The sequence below is a fragment of the Schistocerca piceifrons genome, chromosome 1, assembly GCF_021461385.2.
Source record: "Schistocerca piceifrons isolate TAMUIC-IGC-003096 chromosome 1, iqSchPice1.1, whole genome shotgun sequence".
Taxonomy (NCBI): domain Eukaryota; kingdom Metazoa; phylum Arthropoda; class Insecta; order Orthoptera; family Acrididae; genus Schistocerca; species Schistocerca piceifrons.
Genome location: NC_060138.1, coordinates 1,111,787,760 through 1,111,810,767, shown reverse-complemented (window position 1 = coordinate 1,111,810,767; position 23,008 = coordinate 1,111,787,760). Strand labels below are relative to the sequence as shown.

Here is a 23,008-nt window from a genome sequence, read left to right as displayed (position 1 = left end):
AAAAAAAAAAAAAAAAAAAAAAAAAATTTAAAGTGGCACTTTTATTAGTCTACATAAGTAACATCTCCATTAAAATTCTTAAAATTATTATAATATTACTGTAACATTTATTGCAGCTGCTTGACTACGTTGAGTGCTTTACTGGACCCAACATAAAGGCAATGCATACAATGCTTATAAATAAACCTCCAGACTCAGGGAAGGCTACCTCTGTACACCCTGCACATCAGGTGAGTAAAATGTTTCAAAGTTTTCTTGTTCCCCCTTCACCCCAGTTCATCCCCATCCACACTCCTCGTCCACCTTCCATTTCCTTTATTTCTCATTTCATTTCTGTCTCCAGCCTCATCTCTGTCTCTCTCATCCAAATCTTGTAATAATAAAGTGACTTGTAATTGACACGTCTTACTTCCACAATTACAGTTTACTAATTCACTGCTTTGTCCTGTCTCTTCTGTGAACTTCAGTTTTCTGTTACAGGACCTCCATTACTTTCCCTTTAGGCCAGCTGATCGCATAGTGGCAGCGTGGACAGCCATGGAGAGGGTGACTACCAGGAACGGCTGTTTGTACGTGCTCCCCGGAACTCACAAGGGCAAACTCCTGCAGCATGACTATCCTGATCTGGAGGTAAATGCCATTACTCCTAAAACAACTTAGTGCAACCAAATTTGCACTTAGAATCATTCCAAATCTGGGGTGGGGGGGGGGGGGGGCAATAGTAGTGTCATATGGAATAATTTTCTGGGGTGATGCATCTTTAAGAAAGACATGGTTTCTCAAAAAAGTGTTATAAGGGTAATATGTAGTGCACACCCACAGTCATGCTGTAGACATCTGTTTAAGGTGTTGGGCATTCTGACTACTGTTTCAGTCCCCCGTGAAGTTTGTTGTAAATAATCCACTGCAGTACGTAATTATAATACCAGAAGGAAAAATTTCATTATTCCACATTAAGGTTGTCTTTAGCACAAAGAGGGTTGCACAGTGCTGCAACTAAAATTTTTTTCTCTCTTACCCAGTGATATAACATGTATGATTGACAGCAAAGTAAAATTTGAAAACAAACTTAGAAAGTTCCTCCTTGACAACTCCTCCTATTCCATAGGAATTACTATTGCAAACCCTTCAATAAATGTTCAGCATGTAGCAATAGCTAAAAGTTAGTTTGTAGTGTGTACATAAAATCACTCATTCCACATCATCACAGTTAATTGTGCAATTGATCCATGGAACATGAAACTAATTAACTAATGACAGTCAGTCAGGGCAACTTTTTACCAGTCAGGGTATCTTTGTACAAAATACCGCTTTTGTTTCAAATGGGTGCTGCCCCACCTATTTGCATATTTTAAACTAATAGTAGTAGTCTTATAACATCTCTGATTTATGGCTAATATTTCAGTTCACTTCCTAATTTCCTACAATTTCGTAGGCTTGTGAGTATTCTTTAATTATGTTGTCTATGAAAGGAGCTTCTGGCAACAGTGATTTAACTGGAACAGTGCCAGGTCGATACCAATATCCTGAAATTTCAAAGTAAACCTGCACTACTGTATTAACACCGTTTGTTTTTACTTCTTATTAGCATCTGATGTACTTCTGGCATGATGTAAATTTGCCAAGAGCATTAGATATAGGAAAACTTCTTTGTTTTTTAAGACCAATCTAAAGTTGCCCTGAATGATAGTGTGACTTTGTACCAGCATTAACACTGAAATTTTACTCTAATAGGCCATAGTTAGTATACATTTTCACTTTTACAAGCGTTTAGTAACTGAGATGTAAAATGTTAAATGTCTGTTGTGATGTGTAATTTATTTTGTGTCCAGTTTGTTCAAAAAATGGAAATAGGTGATATACAGGTACCCTAATTGACTAACTACTTCGCTAATAAAAATACTGGTTGTGGTCATTGTGCAGTACAAACTTCATTATTTCAAAAGAAGTTTTTTTATAACCACACAAGATCACTGCTATTAGGTCAACGAAGTATCACGTGACAAGAAAACTGCAGTACTGGTATGTGACATTGGTCTGAAACTAGTATAACTCTATAAATATTCATGCTAGTGTCAAACTAGCAGAACTGACTAAGTTTTGCAACTATAACATTTCTAGTAGGGTACACTACATTATTCAGAATTGCCAGTAGGCAATTCTGCGATCTGAAATTTTTCTCTGTTGCAAAGTACATGCGCACACGCAGCTGTTTGCATTATCAATACACACAAAAAATTAGGCTGATAAGTTTTTAACCAGCCTGCTTATAAAATTCTGACTTTTTACCAATAGCTCCTACAACTTGAAAACTAGTTTCAACAACTTCATGTATAATGAAATAAAAGTGTAGGGGGCAGAAAGAATTGAGTCGGGTGCCACAGTCATGAAACCTTAGACTCCTACTATGATTTTCTGTTTTTCCACTAAATCCTTTGAGACAAATGTAGGGAGGGTGACATCTCTGAAAATGATAGGGATGATTTCTTTGTCTATATTAATTCAGTTGTGTCGTTACTGGACGGTAAGTCTCCCCTGACCTGGGGTTCTGGGTAACTTCTCCAAACCGTACCCCTTTTCCTAAACCTGTCCAGACCTTTTCCTTCACCTCTCTTCCTTCCCCTTCAATTCTTCTGCCAGAAAAAGGAGCCACTGGCTCCAAAAGCTTGCATAAGTTAAACTTAACCTTTTGTGTCTGTATTTTCTCCTGCCGCTACTTGGTGAGTAGATTTTTTTTATCTGTGCAATTACTTTATATTGCCAAAGGTTGATTATTTTCATTTGTTACATTCCATCCTGGATTTTCCATTGTTTGAAAAATGCAAAGGCAGATGTAATTTCTCTTCCCATTGTGCATGTCAGGTAAAAGTGAACTTACAACATACCGCTGCTTTTGTGTTGCGTGCTGCTACTGGTAACAGTTTGTGTGACGAATGATGGAAAGTAAAAATGACAAATAAAGTTTTGGATGTGGGTTGGCAGTCGCATTGCTCGTTTGTCCTATAATTTGTAAATGAAGTTAGCTTGTGTTTTGTTTAATTCGCAGCAAATTAAGCTGGGCTATTAGATGTCAAACGTAACTACAACATGTAATGGTACTTGAATTATGTAACCATTACGGCACGTCATCTGAACCTCTCGATACCAGTAATATTCTACCGTATTTCTGTTAACTACTTAACACATTTCTGAGACAACATTCAAATTTGATTTCACTTTTGATACATTGATATGTTTATATTGGTATGATATTATTCTTATGTGTATTCTTTCTTTTGTCACTATGATCTTTGACATACTTGTAACTCTGATTTTTGGGTGCATAAGCGATTATTAGTTAGTTAGTTGTTAACTTGTTAGAGAGTCGGACCTTGAGAAGGTCAAGTCTTGGGCATCTTGTTGGAAAGACACATATTGTAGTTGGCTTATAAAATGTGAGAAAGATGTTTTCAAGTATGTTTTGTATTGTGAAGTGATGTTTGTGTGTCACGTGATATTGCAATAAAAGCAATTAAAAGGGAGTGTAACTTAAATTCGGAGTGCTGATTGTTTTTTTTTACGTCACTGTTGTGCTAACTTTGAAAGGTTTAATCTCCAAAAATGGTTTGAGAAGCGCATCTACAAAACCTTTGAATATAGCAGAATAAAACCTAGGCCTCTTTGCATCTGAGCTTGGAATCATAACCACCTAGATTTTCAACGCTTGAGCCATGATTTTACGATGAGACCAGCGTGGGAAACACAAAAAGATGAGTGCCTAGTTTTTTCATTATTACATGAAATGACTATTAACTGTGCTCTAATGACACCTGCCACATAATATGACTGTTGTTGCCCGATAATGCAGTATTTAACAGCATGAGCAACACCACAATCATTATTAAAATTCTGACCTTTGTTGTGGTAGGGTTGTTAGAAACCTCAGAATTTATGACATTTAGAAAAAACAGTCATATATTTGTGGCAAAAAAAATTATAAATTCCATAGCTGCTTGTTTCACTTGCAATAATTTATGTTGTGATATTAGATTCCAAGACAGTTCAACAACATAACCACAACCCCAGAAGTCATGACTTTTTGGAAGAAACAGCCAAGTATTTGAGACAACCAAGATTATAAGATTGAACAATTCTCATTGGTTACCTTGAAGATGAAATGGGAGATGTCATAGTGCATGAAGGATTTGACAGAGCACTGACAGACCTAAGTCAAAAAAAGGCCCTGGGAATAGACAACATTCCATTAGAGCTACTGATAGCCTTGGGAGAGCCAGCCATGACAAAACTCTACCATCTGGTGAGCAAAATGTAAGAGACAGGCGAAATACCCTCAGAATTGAAGGAGAATGTAAAAATCCAATTCCAAAGAAAGCAAGTGTTGACAGCTGTAAAATTACTGAACTATTAGTTTAATAAGTCACAACTGCAAAATACTAATACAAATTCTTTACAGACGAATGGAGAAACTGGTAGAAGCCTACCTCAGGAAGGATCAGTTGGATTCCGTAGAAGTGTTGGAACACATGAGGCAATACTGATCCTATGACTCAAGTTAGAAGATACATTAAGGAAAGGCATATCTACGTTTCTAGCATTGGTAGACTTAGAGAAGGCTTTTGACAGTGTTGAGTGGAATACTCTCCTTCAAATTCTGAAGGTGGCAGGGGTCAAACACAAGGAGCGAAAGGCAATTTGTACAGAAACCAGATGGCAGTTATAAGAGTCGAGTGACATGAAAGGGAAGCAGTGGTTGGGAAGGGAGTGAGACAGGGTTGTAGCCTATCCCCGATGTTATTCAATCTGTATATTGAGCAAGCAGTGAAGGAAACAAAGGAATAAATTTGGAGTAGGAATTAAAATCCCTGGAGAAGATATAAAAACTTTTGAACATTTCCTGTAACAAAGTGTTTGAAGTCACGCTGGTACGTTCTGTTGCTGTGTGTTTCCATTCCATGATTAATGTGATTTGAAGAGAAGTAATAAAATGAGCTCTAACATGGAAAGTAAGCGTTTCCAGATACATGTCCACATAACATATTTTCTTTCTTTGTGTGTGAGGAATGTTTCCTGAAAGTTTGGCCGTACCTTTTTGTAACACCCTGTATAATACTAATTTCTATTTTTTATATTTATTCCATTTTTATTTCTATATTTTAAATGTTGTTTAAAACCGTAGTCTTGATCCAATCATCCAGTCATGACCGGTTACTGCTAAAGCTTTCATTATCTCAATACACAAAAGGCAGTGTCCTGACTGATTCAACATTGCCCAGCCCAAACACTAAGGATAGAGACTTGAAATTTGGAGAAAGTGTGGATTTTATACTGTAGGCATTGTTTAGAAAGCTATTTTTTGTAAATCCAACCCTAAGGGGGTGAAATAGGGGATGAAGTGTTTTCTTGAAAAATGTCACTATTAGGTGAACTTTGAAGCTAGATCTATGAAAATTTGTATTTGGTTTCTTGGTCAGAAATAAAGAAATATGTCTTTCAGCAGTTTTGGATATTTAACCGTATGGGGCGAAATAGTGGGTGAAAATGTTTTTTGAAACTATATTTGACTTCTCAGTTACAAATAAAAAAATAAATTGTTTCAATGTTTTTGGAAGTTGAACCCAAGGAGGTAAAATAGGCGACGAGATTTTTTATGAAAATATTGTATTCTGAAAGCATTTTTAAAGCTAAATCTATGAAAATTTAAATTTGACATCTCAGTTAAAAATAAAGAAATACGTGTTCCACTGTTTTTGGAAATTCAACCCATATGGGAGTGAAATGGAGGATGAAAGTTTTTATGGAAATATTTCCTTGTGCAAGCAGTTTTGAAGCTAAATCTATGAAAGTTTGTTTGGTTCTCTGTTAGAAATAAAACATATACATTACTCTTTTTGAAAATTCAGCTCATAAGTGGATGAAATAGGGGGTGGAACATTTTATGAAAATATTTCTTTGCAAAAGCATTTTCAAAGCTAAATCTTTGAAAATTAGGTTCATGGTTTGAGATGAAAAAATGCACGTGTCACTGATTTTGGAAAATCAACCCCGAAGGGGGTGAAAGAGTCAGAATGATTCACTGACTCATTGCCACTCAGCCCAAATTTCTAAGCGTAGAAACTTGAAATTTGGAGAGGATTTGTATCTTATACTGGAGGCATTATTTAAGAAGGGATTGTCCGAAATTGTGAAATAGGGCATGGGAGACTTTTTGAAAGTATGTCACCATTAAAGGAATTTTGAAGCTAGAACTATGAAAACTGGTATTTGGTTTCTCAGCCAAAAAATAAAAAATACATGTTCAACCACTAAGGGGGTAAAGTACTGGCTGAAAGTTTGTTTGAAAATACACAATTACTAAAGAATTACTAAAGGATTTTTAAGGTAACATCTATGACAACTGGTATTTGACTTCTCAGCAAAAAAATAAAAAAAATAAAAAAATTATGTGTGTTTCAGTGTTCCTGAAAATTCAGTCCCTAAGGATATGCAGTAAGGGATAAAAATTTTAAAGAAAATATTTCAATACATTAAAAAAATTTTAAAGCTAAATTTAAGGAAATTGGTGTTTCACTTCTCATTCAGATATAAAAAAAATATTTGTTAAGGGATGAAAGTTTCTATATGGAAATATCTCCACAAAAACAGAAAAGCAATAATTAACAAAAACTTTGGACTCCTTCTACATTCAGGAAAGACAATGCTTATATGTCCTTAATTAGCATGAAAAGCTTCGAAGGTGTTGCAGTTTGTGAATAACATAAAAATTTGATTAAATAATAAAAAAAAAAAAACCTCTGCACACCGTACAGTTTACACAAGTGAAGCAACAGGCACTAAGCTAGTCAAGTAACAAAGACCTCATACTGTCACTGAAATATTTTCATTCTACAGTGATCATGTTGCAGTAAAGTTAGATTTTGCTCACTTAGAGATGTTCTTCATTTCATCCTTTTTACTTTCCAGTTTGAAATTCTAAAATGGAGATTTAGTACTTGCAGTAAATTAATGATTTAAAAAAAGTTATATTGCCTTTTGCCTTTCAGAATGGTGTCAACAAAGCTTTTCATGGAATCAAGGGGTACGATAACCACCCAAAGATTTTTGTTGAGATGGAAAAAGGTGATACGGTATTTTTCCATCCATTGTTGATTCACGGATCTGGTATTAATGTTACACAGGTTAGTAAAGCACTTGAAGTACCTATCTGAATATTTCTGCTTTCTGTTTGTGAATATGACTTTGATTCCACTACATGATACACAAAGTTACTTATTTCAAATTGTAGCCAAAAGTTGCTATGGAAATGTAGATTTTTAAGAACACAATAAATTATTCTATTTCATATTTAAACTGTAACTCATCTGTTAAAATGAACTAATATATGTCTGTTCATTGACTAATTCATTCAAATTTTGTGCTTTTAAGTGTCTCTGTGAGAACCTCCAGAGATAGACAACAAGTCAGCTGTTTCATTTCTAGGAAGGAGCAGCTATTAAAAAGCCTTTTCTGTGATGCAGTAAAAGTTCCAATGAACATTAGCGTTATTAATCATTGAGCTAGTGAATGTCACTGTGCCCTAAGGTAGTGTTGAAAATTTAAATAAAATGGTTAAGATTACAAACTTGTATCAAATCACTCTCAGACAATAACTAGTGAACAATTTTTATAATTATTTTATAATTTGTTATGAATAAACCTGTAATGTACCTAATATATATACTTCCTTCTCATCCCATCTGGTAAGTCTCCCCTGACCAGCAGTTCTGTGTGACTTTCCCAAAATCTACTGCTTTTCCTAAACCTCTCCAGTCCTTTTCCTTCACCCCTCTTCCTTCCCCTTAACCCCTTCTGCCAGAAGAAGCTTTCTTAGTTAAAACCTGTTATTTGAGTGTTCTACCACCACTTGGTGAGTAGATCTTTTATCTATGTAATTAATTTATTTTGTCAAAAATGGACTGTTTTTGTTGTCGTAATATATACTTACGCTACATTAGTCCCATTTTCCAGCAAATGTGCCTCTATTAAGAAGAACTTTAGTGGCATTTTGGTAGACAATCTGATCAGTTGTGCACATGTGTGCCAGCCTGGCAGCAGTCAGGTGTTCCAGTGAGGAGATTCCTTAGGCAATACTGCAGTTACATTGTAGCAGCAGTCTCTGACTCAGTTGGCTTTTGGCTTGTGTCATGTACACAGGCATTTTGTATGTTAATAAAGCGTAGATATTTGATATTTACAATCTCCTTCATTCCATCTGGAGTATTCCTACCTATATCTACACTACAAGTGTATTGGGAACACACTTTCAGTGAACTGAACATTTCAGAACATTGGTGTGCCTTGTCATTGTCCTTTGATATGATTTTTTTGTCACCCGTGGGAGCTGTTCTGTCAATTTTCTTTGCAAGTGAGTAGTTCTTTAGTGCCAAAAGTCATTATTAAATCATTTGAGTTTCATAGTTATTATGGGACTTGCATTACATTTCTGTGTAAGTGTGAAGTAAGATACTGCTTGTACATTAATTATACGATTTTCTGACACTCAACAGTTACACAGTTGTAATTCAAAAGATAAGTATATTGTTGCTATCAGAATTTCGTGGACCACTTTATCTTACAGCCTGGTAGGAGTGATAACTTACCATAATGAAAATCAGCTCAGGTGTCTGTGAGTAATTGTCTGACTCATTTAACTCTGACTGTAATAATTATGAAGATTTAAATGTTTTGTCTGCCAAATGCAGGGTAATGGCTTTTCTTCTAATTTACTATGTTTAATTTATGGTGGCATAAGGCTAAATAGTATTAAAAATGCAGTGGCAGTTTTTTGTTAATACAGTGTACGAGTTAAGTTTCTATGCATTGTATTTCCTTTGATTCATTTAGCATCCCTGGAGGAACTTCTCCTTGATATGAGGTTTGGAAAATAATGAATAAATGAATGCATGGATGAAAGTGTGAAAATATTTTTCATCACAAGTTTTTGACCCTGGTGTTGCAATTTTCTAGTATTGTTTTACTGTTATTGTGATTTTGTCTGAGTACACTTTGGTAAAGTGTATTCTTTTTTTTCCCCAGGGTTTTCGAAAAGCAATTTCTTGCCATTATGCTGCATCGGACTGCGACTACATAGACGTACGAGGAACAACACAAGAAAACATAGCTCAGGAAGTACTTGAAATCACAAAACGCAGAGGTGTGGAACTCACCTACCAGGTATGTTATACAAAAATACAAGAAAAAACTAGTTTAGAAACAAATTTAGAAACAGAGCCCACAGACAACACTCCTGCAAGGTGAACCCTCTCTGATCAGTTCTCCCCTTATCACACAGTACCTCTCTCGCCTTTAGGAACTTGGCCATATTCTTTGCCAGATCTTCAAGTACTTTTTATCAAATCCTGAGATGAGGAATATCCGACCAAAAATTGTATCCTTATCCTCCAAAGTAGTATTTTGAAGCCTACCCAGCCCGTCCAACATCTCAGTCCAACCCAGTACCACCTCTACATCCAATTCTGCACTTCACAGATCATCCCCAAAGAGACGAGACAGGTGCATGACTTTTCCCAGACACCCACCCATCCACTCACCTCCTATCGGTGAAATTCAACCACAGGCATATCATATCCCGCCCAACAAAAGGCTACGTGTGAGTGCAGTCACTTAACATGCCATCTGCACTGCAATTTATGGAAAGAGGTATCATTTTGAACTGGATGTGGCAGATATTAATGTTTTATGCCAAGACAGAAGTAAATAGTCTCCTTAGCTTCTTAAGTGTCCCAGTGTTGTTTTAAATTGATATAACTTCAGAAAGGAAAACACTCCAAATGTGATTTTTAGAGCCTTGGTTTGTAGCATTTGAGATATACTATACAATTTTAAGATTGTGTAAACAAATTAGTTAAAACAGGGAGAATCCCTTTAACGGGGAGAATCCCTTCACCTGGTCATGCTTTCAGAATCCACCTACCAGGAATTTTGGCACATAGCATGTACATTTCTACAGAATTCTGAATGTAGTGGAGCAGATGAGATAATACAAGTAACAAAGTTTGTCATCTGCTCCAGCTTTTGTAGTGTTCTTCAACTGTTCCAACAAATGCACCCATCTGAAAAAATGCTACAACAGCTTAGAAAGGAACTGGCATTTTGCATGGTACTGGGGCACATCAGAATACAAGTAAAGCTGATAAATCAGTCAAGAAGGCTTGTAGGAGTGGCAGGAATTAGATATTTCTTTACACTAGCTGTTGAGACAGATGGTCATGTCAGTGGAAGAGTGGCTGGAACTGAAGGATAAGAAACTGTTGACTGTGAGGCCGAATATTCTGTCATGTTTCTCCTGCCAGGCAAAGCTGAACCGAAGTCTCACTGAACTCTCCCAAATTGGACATAGCCCCTTGAAACATGGCAGTTTGACTGGTGGAAGGCCCCACCTGATTTAGTGCCTGTGGCATACACATCTTGGTGTGCCTTCTTTTAATGGAATGCATTTCGGATTCTGACAACATCTTCATGTACATACATACTCTGCAAACCACCGTACAGCCTGCATTACAGAGGGTACAAGTACCAATACTAATAATTCCCTTTCCTGTTCCACTTGCAAATAGAAAGAGGGAAAAACAACTGCCTAAAGCCTGTGTATGAGCCCTAATTTCTCATTGCTTATCTTCCTGGTCCTTACACGAAATATATATTGGCTGCAGTGGAATCATTCTGCAGTTTGCCTCAAATGCAAGTTCTCTAAATTTGTGTCTTGCTCTCCTGGGATTCCCATTTGAGTTCACAAAGCATCTCTGTTATACTAGTGTGGCAATATAATGTACCACCAATGAATCTAGCAATACACTTCTGAATTGCTTCAATGCCCTCCTTCAATCCAACCTGATGGGGAGCCCAAACACTAGAACAGAACTCAAGAATGGGTTGCACTAGAATTCTGTGTGCTGTCTCATTTATGGATGTGCTACACTTTCCCAAAATTCTCCCAATAAAACGAAGTCGAACACTCGCCTCCCCTATTACAGACCTGACATGTTCATTCTATTCCATATTGCATTGATGCCAGAAGACCGGAACTGCGCAGTTATGTACCTTCTACATAAGAAAGAGAATAAGACGTATGTCATCAATTAGGGATTGATATCTTTACAGAGGAAGGGGTAAGATAGATACTTCCTACAGGAAAATTAGAGAGACCTTTGGAGAAAAGAGAACCACTTGCATGAATATCAAGAGCTCAGATGGTTACCCAGTTCTAAGCAAAGAAGGGAAAGCAGAAAGGTGGAAGGGTATATAGAAGGGTCTATACAACGGCGATGTTCTTGAGGACAATATTATGGAAATGGAAGAGGATGTAGATGAAGATGAAATGGGAGATGTGATACTGCGTGAAGAGTTTGACAGAGCACTGGAAGACCTAAGTTGAAACAAGACCCCAGAGTAGACAACATTCCATTTGAGCCACTGACAGCCTTGGGAGAACCAGCCCTGACAAAACTCTACCATCTAGTGAGCAAGATGTATGAGACAGGCGAAATACCCACAGACTTCAAGAAGAATATAATAATTCCAATCCCAAAGAAAGCAGGTGTTGACAGATGTGAAAATTACCGAACTATCAGTTTAATAAGTCACAGCTACAAAATACTAACACGAATTCTTTACAGACGAATGGAAAAACTGGTAGAAGCCGACCTCGGGCAAGATCAGTTTGGATTCCGTAGAAATGTTGGAACACGTGATGCAATACTGACCTTACAACTTATCTTAGAAGAAAGATTAAGGAAAGGCAAACCTACGTTTCTAGCATTTGTAGACTTAGAGAAAGCTTTTGACAATGTTGACTGGAATACTCTCTTTCATATTCTGAAGGTGGCCTGGGTAAAATACAGGGAGCAAAAGGATATTTACGATTTGTACAGAAACCAGATGGCAGTTATGAGAGTGAAGGGAGCATGAAAGGGAAGCAGTAGTTGGGAAGGGAGTGAGACAGGGTTGTAGCCTATCCTCAATGTTATTCAATCTGTATATTGAGCAAGCAGTAAAGGAAACAAAAGAAAAAATTCGGAGTAGGAATTAAAATCCATGGAGAAGAAATAAAAACTTTGAGGTTTGCCGATGACATTGTAATTCTGTCAGAGACAGCAAAGGACCTGGAAGAGGAGCTGAACGGAATGGACAGTGTCTTGAAAGGAGCATAAAAGGTTAATATCAACAAAAGCAAAACGAGGGTAATGGAATGTAGTCGAATTAAATCGGGTGATGCTGAAGGAATTAGATTAGGAAATGAGACACTTAAAGTAGTAAATGACTTTTACTATTTGGGGAGCAAAATAACTGATGATGGTCGAAGTAGAGAGGATATAAAATGTAGACTGGCAATGGCAAGGAAAGCGTTTCTGAAGAAGGGAAATTTGTTAACGTCGAGTATAGATTTAAGTGTCAGGAAGTCGTTTCTGAACGACTGGAGTGTAGCTATGTGTGGAAGTGAAACATGGACGATAAATAGTTTGGACAAAAAGAGAATAGAAGCTTTCGAAATGTGGTGCTACAGAAGAATACTGAAGATTTGATGGGTAGATCACATAACTATTGAGGTGTTGAATAGAATTTGGGAGGAGAGAAATTTGTGGCACAACTTGACTAGAAGAAGGGATCGGTTGGTAGGGCATGTTCTGAGGCATCAAGGGATCATCAATTTAGTATTGGAGGGTAGCGTGGAGGGTAAAAATCATAGAGGGAGACCAAGAGATGAATATACTAAGCAGATTCAGAAGGATGTAGGTTGTAGTAGGTACTGGGAGATGAAGAAGCTTGCACAGGATAGAGTAGCATGGAGAGCTGCATCAAATCAGTCTCTGGACTGAAGATCACAACAACAACAACAACAACAACAGCAACAACATCATCTTTACTGACCACTGTATACAAAATTCTGTTGCAGTCCCTGCACAGGAGAATACTGAGCAGGCTTCATACTGGGAAGGTCCTGTGCTGAAGAGATACTCAGTTTAAAGGTACCCTTGAGGTAACCAAGCAATGAGAAGCACAGAGGCTATAGTGCACCTTTGTCAATTTCAAGAAGGCATACAGCTCTATAGGTAGACTGACAGAGCTGGAAGGGAGGGCCTTGGATAAGAAGACAGTGAACATTGTCAGACACACTCTTAACGAACACCAGATTGAAAATTAAATTCATGGGAGAGTTATCAGAGTCCTTCAACATTATTATGTTCAAGAAGAGATGTGCCGATCTTCAGTACCGATCTCCATCACCAGCAGAAGTACAAGAATGGACTCGGCCAACTCGGACATGTACTGCAGCCACCAGATGACCACTGAGTATCCTACTAGTGCACATACAACTGATTCCTATGCCACGTGTAATGTCCTGCAGAAGAGGAGAGAGAACAACACACCGGCATGTTGACGTTGAGGATGCTGTGTACACTTACTGTGCTATTGCAGAGAAAGAAGGCGAGTTTTCGGTGATTTCTATGCACTGTGCTATTAAATGTTAACCATCACAATGGTTGTATTTACACTAGTCAGCTGTAGACAATTATAGTAGATTAGTAGCACAGAGCTGATTGCCGTACCCTGTACGAGGCCACTGCTCGACAAGTCGTAGCTGATTCCTGTTGCAGTACAGAGGTACCAGCTGCCCATGTGGGTCCCAAATTCAGGAAAACTAAGCGAAGTGACCGTCTGTGGAAACGAGGCCACCACAAATGAAATCCTTTGTGGCATACAATCACCAAGATGTCAGAAAACCTCATTAATGTCACCATTGGGACACAACCAGTCTGGATAATAGTAAATGCAGAGACTTCCTTTCCTGTAATGTTAGATGCTTACTGTAGTCGGCTAATAATACTCGTTCCACGATACGAAGGCGATTGCGACAAAGTCGCAAATCGGAGATACGTCCAGCCGACAGGAAGACATATTGCAAGAATAACTCTCAATAAAAGGAGACAGCCCTTCAAATTAATCATTTTAGCAGAATGTAGTCATAATCTTATTCTCAGATGACTCATTCCAGGCATCACAAGCCATCATAAATACAGAAAATCAGAACTCCAGCGTGATAAAGATATTTCAACAAGTACACATAACAGGAATGTTTACTGGTGGGACTTGGTTATCTGGCCATCATCAATGAAATGAGTTTCATTCCTCATTTGAGATGCTCAAAGTGTGAAGCTCTTGTCAATTGCAAAAGCTACTGTGGCTCACAAAAGAAATTTACATGCCAGTGCCAATCTTAATAATTTTAGGTGGTGAAAAAAAACTTTGGGTCGCTAATGTCACAAGCAACAACACCTCATCCGTAAAGATACATGCATAGGGGTGGCCAGACCAGTCCAGGAAGGCCAGCTTAGCGCTATCACCAAAGACTGGGCTCTGCCAATGCTCACCATGTCAGGCAGTGCTGGGGAGGAAGCTACTGTCAAACTGCTAGTAGGATCTGGCCCGACTGAGGAACATCATCAGCAAGAGTCAGCCATTCTGCTCCAACTTCTGGGTGCTTTTAAAAGACAGACCAAAGTGGCCCATGATAAAACACCATATCAACACTGGGGATCAGTCACCAATTAGCCAGCACTCGTACAGCATGTATGACGGGTAATCCAATGCTGCAAGATGATATCACTGAACTGTCAGAGCATCCTTGGTCCTTCCCTATGGTCCTTGTGAATAACAAGGACAGCGTATCTTTCTTGACTTCTGATGACTGAACATAATCACAAAAAAGGTGTGTATCCACTGCTGTGTTTTGCTAACACCATAGAATGCTTGAAAGGAGCAAACTAAAATGCACATGTAGACAAGCTACTGACAAATCGTTGATGATAGGCTGACTGTGAAAAGAGTGCCTTTGTAATTCCTGATAGCCAAAGCTATGCTGTTTGGACTATGTAATGCCCCAGCCACACTCAAACGTATGGTGGACAACCTTAACTGGACAGCATGTTTTTGCTAAGTGAATGACATTGTCATTTTTCAAAGACAGTGAAAGAACATCTAAGCCACCTGATAACTAAGTGTGTTCAGCTTCCACTTGAATCTGGAAGAGTGCCTCTTCGCCACATGTGAAATAAAAATGTTGGGGCACTTAGTGGTGTTGAACCAAATCCAGAGAGAATAAACAATGTTGTAAACATTGAATGCTGTGGTTGTTGTCGGGGGTTATAGGTCTCCTGATAAAATCTTCCTGCTCACTGTCTGTTGCCATTTGCCTTTCTATAAGTAAGCACCATTTTGCCAAGCTTTTGATTTGAACACAGAATTATTGTGTAGAATGCTGCATCACATCAACTACATGGTGAGTCAGCAAGAGAAGTGAATTGGACACCTCATTACCAATTACAATGACAGAATAGGGTACTTACGCATCACCTATGAGGAAGGGTACCGCCCTCTAGGAAGAAACCATGCGTATTGTAACTGTGGCTGCATTGTAAAGCATGCATTAGACCGCAGACCCTGTAACAAAGTATGACTGAATAAATGGTATCTAGCATGGAAACCAAGCATTTCTGGACATAAGTTCATTAGACCTTTTTTGTTCCATATTCTGTCATCGATCAATCGCTATACATTGTGGATAAAGTCATTGTGTATAGTTGTCTGTGTTTTTAAGAGCCTTTTGTCACATTTGGACCAAGAATTATATGACTGATACGTTCTGCGCTTGCTCAGGTGTTTGCTATGATCTTGATGTTTGTGCTGCTGCTGCTGAAGACTGACTTCATTTTTATGCACTATGGATTACCAGAAGCCTTACATTCTAACTAATTTACTTCTACTAATAATTCTAATAGTTATCAAAGTAGTAAGTATAAAATTATTATGAAAAGAAAAGTTGCCACTCACCATATAGTGGAGATGCTGAGTCGCAGATAGGCACAACAAAAAGACTGTCACAATATAAGCCGCACTGTAGCTTCAGCTGCTAGAGCTGAGATTTATTTTCGACAAAAGCCTTTTTGGCTGAAAGCTTATATTGTGACAGTCTTTTTGTTGTTTTTATCTGTGACTCAGCACCTCCACCATATGGTGAGTGGCTTCTTTCCTTTTCGTAATATTGTTACATTCCACACTGGATTTTCCATTGTTCAAAAAGCATAAAATAAGTATAAAATAACTTTTCATTGCCATCCTTAGTGAAGAGCATAAAGATTGTTCACAGGACTGTTTGGAAATGGCTGATAATGTTGCCCACACACCTCAACAAAATGCAAGGTGGTTCCATACAACGTGTCAGGGCGGCTGTCTTGTTGAAGCTGTTGCTTACCTAACTAATATTATTACCGGGCCAATTATAGTGAAATCCACATTTACAATCCTGGAGTCCTGTGTCACACAAGTGACCCTTCCACTGTATTTAAAGATGTTGGATAGCTTGTAGTCAGTCCCAAGTACTCTGCAACTGAAGACTTACACCATACACTTTGTGAGTTCCTAACAGGACTGTTACCTTCTGCTTTCCTTTGCTGACAGTTACTTCTGTCTTTGGTCTCTCACTTAAGGTTAAAGTGTACAAGTTCCTGCATTTACTTCTATCATAGTACAACTTTTCACAATACTCGTACAGAAAATGCACATTTTTAGCATTTTACTCTTGAAAATATGCCATTTTAATACATATACATCAGCTTAAGCTGCTCAACATATGTATGTATATTATCATGAAACTTTTTCAGTATTCACAAGCTGCTGTGTGCCACATGTACAAGGCTTTCTTGTTTTATTCTTACCCACAGATCCCAGAATTCTGGAGTTAAAGCCATTTTATTATTCTGTACTCAATATTATTGCTAATATACTACATGTAATTATTTTTTCTTGCAGGATGTCTGGAAATACAGGAGCAGACTTGTTCGTGGGCAGGAGATATCACTGTAAAGTAAGTTCCTGTCTCTCTCATCAGCAAATTTGTATCCTAGATCCCTTATTGAGGGAAAATGCTTAGGAATGTGGAATGAGTGACAATATACCGCAATGTAACCGCAGTAGATTGATTTAATAACTGGCAGTAATTCAGGGTAGATGACTAGTATCATTGACAGTATCCTCCTACCAGTATTGGGAGACACTGAGTGAATGTGTCTTGTGTATACTGTTCTGCAGCATCAACAAAATGTATGAAATGAAATGCATACTGTTGCAATAATAATCCAGGAGAGCACCTTTTTTATATTTTACATATGGTACAAATCTATTTTTGTCAAAGATATAAATTTGGTAGTGAACCAAATCTCTGACGCACAAATCGATGAAGTTACAGCTGTGCACAAATATGACATAACAAAAGTAAACCATATTTCAAAAATAACATTTAACCTCCTGTAACATGTGTAAAAAATTATAATACAAACAAAAATTACATATATAGCCCAATTGTACCTAGGTATTGCTTGAGAATGAGGCATCATTCGAAAGTTGTACCAATAAATAAAATATGAAAAATGCAGCCCTGGTGGATTATTATTTCATTAGTATGCTGAGAGAATACATGTTTCACAAAATATCAAAGTGGACTCTAAAAACAAAAGAGTATTGAAAGGCATACTGGGCACTGGTAGTCAAACTCTGCTATGAATAGCAGCCTGAGACCAACAATAGTACCCAATGTGGTTGGATTCTAGGCATCAAGTACATATAACGGCACAATTCACAGCACCAGAAGGAGACAACCAAGTTGGTTGTCGAAATATTGTGCATTAAGTGGAAACAGTAATTCGTGTGAATACTCAGCACATCATTAAAAAGAGAGGTGTTTATACGGCACCATAATATATTGCTGTTGCCGTTCACATATCGTATTTCTGTAGCTATTGTCAGAGAATTTTGTAGTTGTGCAGTAGTCCTGTATTGTTCAGTATTAGGTTCACTGGAGAATCGTAAATTTGGACCACATGGTCCAGAGGAGTAACAGCAATCTGGTGATACAACTCAGTTAAAACAACAGTCTAGATTGCAGTAATATTTTATTAATCACTGGTTTTGACTTCATGTAGAAGTCATCTTCAAAAAGGTGTGTTGCTGGGTGAGCACCCAGGAGCTGGTGGCGGCGGCGGCGGCGGCAGCAGCATCATCATCATCATCATCATCATCATCATCATCATCATCATCAGCAGCAGCAGCCGCCAGAGGTGCTTATTTTCTGAAGATAAGTTACACACAATGTCAAAACCGGCCATTAGTAAAATATTATTGTGATCTAGACTGTTGTTTTAATCTCACTGGAGTGTAATATAAATCAGTCTTTCTTCTATCAACAATTCAAGAACAGTCTTAATCGCATTTATTATTATTATTGTTATTATTATTATACCGCCAGCCGGATTCAACCTGATGTAGGGGTCATCTCCTGGGCGTTTACACCATTGTTCAATTGCTGGTGGTTTCCTGACATTATGTAGAGAGGAGTGACACCACCAGCAGTCGACCAATGGCGTAAACGCCCAGAAGATAACCCCTACGTCGGGTTGAAACCGGTTGGGGGTATTATAACAATAATAAATGCGATTAAGACTGTTCTTGAATTATTGATTAATCATACTAATCACTGCTTCTCTCCACAATCATGTTGTTCAAAAATTCTTTCTTCTAGTGTGGCATATACCATTATTTTCAGACTGGAATGGACTGTTGACAACGTATTTCTTCAGATTAAAAATAAAAAAAAGCATCATGACAGATACAGGGACTATGACCACAATGTTTTGCAGCTAAACTGAGTACTGTAACCCCCCCCAAACCCACCAAAAATAAATGCAAAATGCATCTATTTAAAAAAAGATAAAATTTACTTGACACCTTCTTAAGAGACAATCTTCACTCCTTCTAGTTATGTAAGCATAGACCGGGTGTGGTTTAAATTCAGAGAAATTGCAGTTGAGAGATATATACCATATAAATTAATAAAGAGATGTTACATATACCCCGTGGTACACAAAACAGGTGAGAACACTATTGCAGAAGCAACATAAGAAGCATGCCAGATGTAAAAGAAATCATAATCCCCAAGATTGGTAAAGTTTCACAGAAGCTCAAAATTCAGCGAGAACTCAGTAAAAGATGGTTTTAATAGTTTCCACAACAAAACTTCATCCTGAAATCTGGCGGAAAACCCAGACAGATTCTGTTCATATATGAATTACACCAGTTCCAAGACGCAATCAGTGCCTTCACTGTGTGGAAACAATGGTGGTGTTATTGTTGACAGTGTCTCTTAAAGCAAAGTTACTAAACACAGTTCTCAAAATTCCTTCACAAAAGGAGACAAAGTAAATAGTCCAGAATTTGAATCGAGAACAACTGCCAACAAGAGTAACGTAGAAGTTACTCGGTGTAGCAGAGCAGCTTAAAACACCTAAGAAAGGCAAGGTGTCTGGTCCAGATTGTTTACCAGTCAGGTTTCTTTCATAGTATGCTTATACAGTAGCTCCATACTTAGCAATCATATACAAATGTTCACTCATTGAAAGTTCCGTACCTTAAGACTGGAAAGTTGCAGAAGTCGCACCAATATCCATGAAAGGAAAGAGGAGTAATCTACTGACTTACAGATACATGTCGCTAACGTCAATTTGCGGCAGGATTTTGGGACATATATGTGCTTGAGCTTTATGGGTCACCTTAAAGAGAAAGTTTGTTGACAAATAGCCAACATGGGTTAAGAAAATGACATTCTTGTGAAACACAAGTAGCTCTTTATTCTCACAAAGTAATGAGTGCTACTGACAGGGAATGTCATGTCAAGTTGATTCCATATTTCTAGACTTCCAGAAGGCTTTTGACACTGAACCTCACAAGTGACTTCTATTCAAATTGTGTGCCTGTGGACTATCATCTCAGTTGTGGGCCTGGATTCGTTATTTGCTAGCAGAAAGGTCACATTTCATAGTAGTTCATGGAATGTCATCAAGTAAAACAGAGGTAATATCTGGCATTCCCCCAGGAAGTGTTATAGGCCCTCTGCTGTTCCTGGTCTACATAAATTATTTAGGAAACAATCTGAGTAGAATTCTTAGATTGCCTGCACATCAAATTGTAATTTATCATCTTATAACATCATCAGATGGTCATAACAAATTGCAAAATGATTTAGACAAGATACCTGAAGCGTGCAAAAATTGGTAATTGACTGTAAATAATGAAAAGTGTGTAGTCATTCACATGAGTACAAAAAAGAATCTGCTTAATTTTGGTTACATGGTAAATAACACAAATCTAAAGACTGTAAATCCAACTAAATGCTTAGGGATTACAATTACAAATAACTTAAGTTGGAATTATCACACAGACAATGTTGCGGGTAAAGCAAACCAAAGACTATGATGTATTGCCAGAACATAGAGAAGATCCAACAGGTCTGCCAAAGAGACTGCCTACATTATGCTTGTACACCCTATTGTGGACTATTGCTGTGCAGTGTGGGATCTGCATCAGATGGATTGATGGAGGACATTGAAAAAATCCAAAGAAGTGCAGCTCATTCTGGACCATAGGGGGGAGGGTGCCACAGAGCATCTTATCACGAAATTTCAGTTACCAACTTTCTCCTCAGAGTGTAAAAATATTTTGTTGGCACTCACCAGTGTAGGAAGAAATGATTATCATAATAAAATAAGAGAAATCAGAGTTTGCACAGAAAGATTTAAGAGTTCACTTTTCCACATATTGTTAGAGAGTGGAACAGTAGAAAAATAGCAAGAAGGTGGTTTGATGAACCCTGTGCCAGACATTTAATTGTGAATTGCAGAGTAATCATGTAGATGTAGATATAACATTTTTTAATGTAATAGCATAGGCTTCCAATGTCAGTTAGAATAACATTCTTGTGTTTGTTAGGCCACATCATAACGAAACACTAAATCAACTCCAAAGCTAAGATCTAGACCACCTTTGCAGTGGTCCCATATAGGGTGAGTCAGCTGCACATTAATGACCCTGAAGGGTATCGTTGCAAAGACACTCAAAATTTTGACTTTACATTTGTTTCAGTGTTTCATTATGATATGGCTGAACATAAAAAAACTAAAATTTAGTTAAATTCACTGTGGAAAAGTAATGAAAATGGGTCTGTAAATAAACATGTAGAACCAATTGATGAGTTTTTGTATACAGGAATGAGGAAAAGATCAGCTGAAAAAGAATAAATAGGTGAGTAAAAATGGCCTGAAGTGCTTTTGCTAAACTTGATTGTGTTTTAAAAGCTGAGTTTTAAGAGTGTCTGAAATGGTAAGTTTACTTGTCAGTTTTGATTTGTGGTGGTGGGGTATCGACTTTCATAGTGAAAGCCAATGCAGACTGAGGTCACACTGCAAGCTATGAAAAGTGGAGAGATGCATGTAGAGAATTACCAAGAGGGATAGGAAAATTAACAAGTGGCTCTAGACAAATTGCACTGGGAGATGCAGTTCTGACTGTAATGACAATGGACAGCACTTGCAACCTAGTGAATGGATGGTAAGATGGATCAATAGTGTTGTTTGTTTCAGCCAAGGAGATAAGAAAAGGCGTAATGGAAAGTGGGCGGTTGATATTGGGAAACATGTAGGCACAATGTGGGTTATTAAAGCACGGAGAAGTCTGTGGGAAGCATTTTTTCTACTCTCTCTGTCAAATTGATGACGACAACAACACAATGACTCGGTTGTAAGTGGCTAGACGCATATCTGAAATACTTTTTGCCAAACCCTTACAAAATTTAGATTATGAGCATCATTACTCAATACTACTATATTTTTGTCTGTCAGCTAGTCATGAAAAAATCCGGTAATTTACTGTGATATGCTGTAGCATCTCATATGTGACTTACAAACTCATCATGGGTAACCTACGTCTTGGTCTTTCCTCTGTAGTAAAAAATTCTTCTCAACTATCTTCTTTAGTTGTGCACCACAAATATTTGGCTTTTCCCTTCTTTTAATCAACCATTGCTGTTAAAATTTTTAGATACTTCATTGCATGAGTTATAAACTACATCATTACTGTTATTATTATTATTATTATTATTATTTGCATTTTTCCAATGTTTTATTTCATCTATTACATTCTTTTTCTCCTCCTCAACCTCATGCTAATAATCCCTTTTCCTGAACTTTCCTGCCTGTAACCCCCTCCCCCCCCCCCCCTCCCGTCTACAGGCACACATATTCATCTTTCTCCTGTTATATGCCATCCAGCATTATCATCACTCTTATTGTAAACAAGAGTTCCTAAGAATGATACTGGTGTGAAAAAGTTTTGACATGTTGTTATTAGTATACTTAAGTGCACTTAACTGTGTGGTAAAATACAATGAAACAACAAATAAATTTCAATCAATCGCTTCAGCAGAAGGTTATAATGATTATAATTTCTCTTTACAGCACTACAGTGTGAAACATAGACTTTGGGAAAATGCTGTTTGTTTGCTGGTCCTGATATCCTGAGTTAAGTATTTTTCCAGATACCAAAGAAGACATTTTTCAATCATGCATATATATATGCTCCATGCCTAGTGATTTTGTATTGAAAGGGCAACAGGCTGGACTTGTAAATGTCTATTATTCACGTTATATTAAGATAAAAGAATTATGTATTCCTTGAAATCTTCGTATTTTTATGCATCAACTTTAAGTTGGGTTTTACTGTGATATAACCAATGGGTACTGTTTGTAATCTACGTACAAAATCGTAAACAAATTAACAATAGACAGAGGCTATACTATATTTTGTGCATTTTTAACAATAAACTGTTATGACAGAAAGCTTTTTAAAATGTTTTTAATTGTTATTACAATCCCTTTCTCATTGAGGTTCTTCTTTTTGAACTCTTTCTCATTGACAGGCAACACGATGCATCAGTTTGTACCGAAACAGTAGAACTCGTATCATGACAGTTAACCATCCTTTTGTGAATTACCGAGTGAGGTGGTGCAGTGGTTAGCACACTGGACTCGCATCCAGGATGACGAAGGTTCAAACCCACATCCGTCCATCC

The 23,008-nt window shown here is 37.6% G+C and overlaps 1 protein-coding gene across 4 annotated transcripts in view; it reads left to right on the top strand.

Annotated features, from left to right (window-relative positions):
- Nucleotides 1–22,747, top strand: part of LOC124776983 (phytanoyl-CoA dioxygenase, peroxisomal-like) — a 102,731-nt gene extending 79,984 nt beyond the window's left edge. For all 4 annotated transcript variants that reach the window (XM_047252252.1, XM_047252237.1, XM_047252245.1 and 1 more), the window contains 6 exons: nucleotides 117–230; nucleotides 481–630; nucleotides 7,041–7,175; nucleotides 9,073–9,210; nucleotides 16,864–16,918; nucleotides 22,395–22,747. In XM_047252252.1, coding sequence (XP_047108208.1) covers nucleotides 117–230; nucleotides 481–630; nucleotides 7,041–7,175; nucleotides 9,073–9,210; nucleotides 16,864–16,917 — 591 coding nt within the window. In that variant the 3' untranslated portion in view covers nucleotide 16,918; nucleotides 22,395–22,747. The remainder of the gene's footprint in view (nucleotides 1–116; nucleotides 231–480; nucleotides 631–7,040; nucleotides 7,176–9,072; nucleotides 9,211–16,863; nucleotides 16,919–22,394) is intronic.
- Nucleotides 22,748–23,008: the final 261 nt, after the last annotated feature.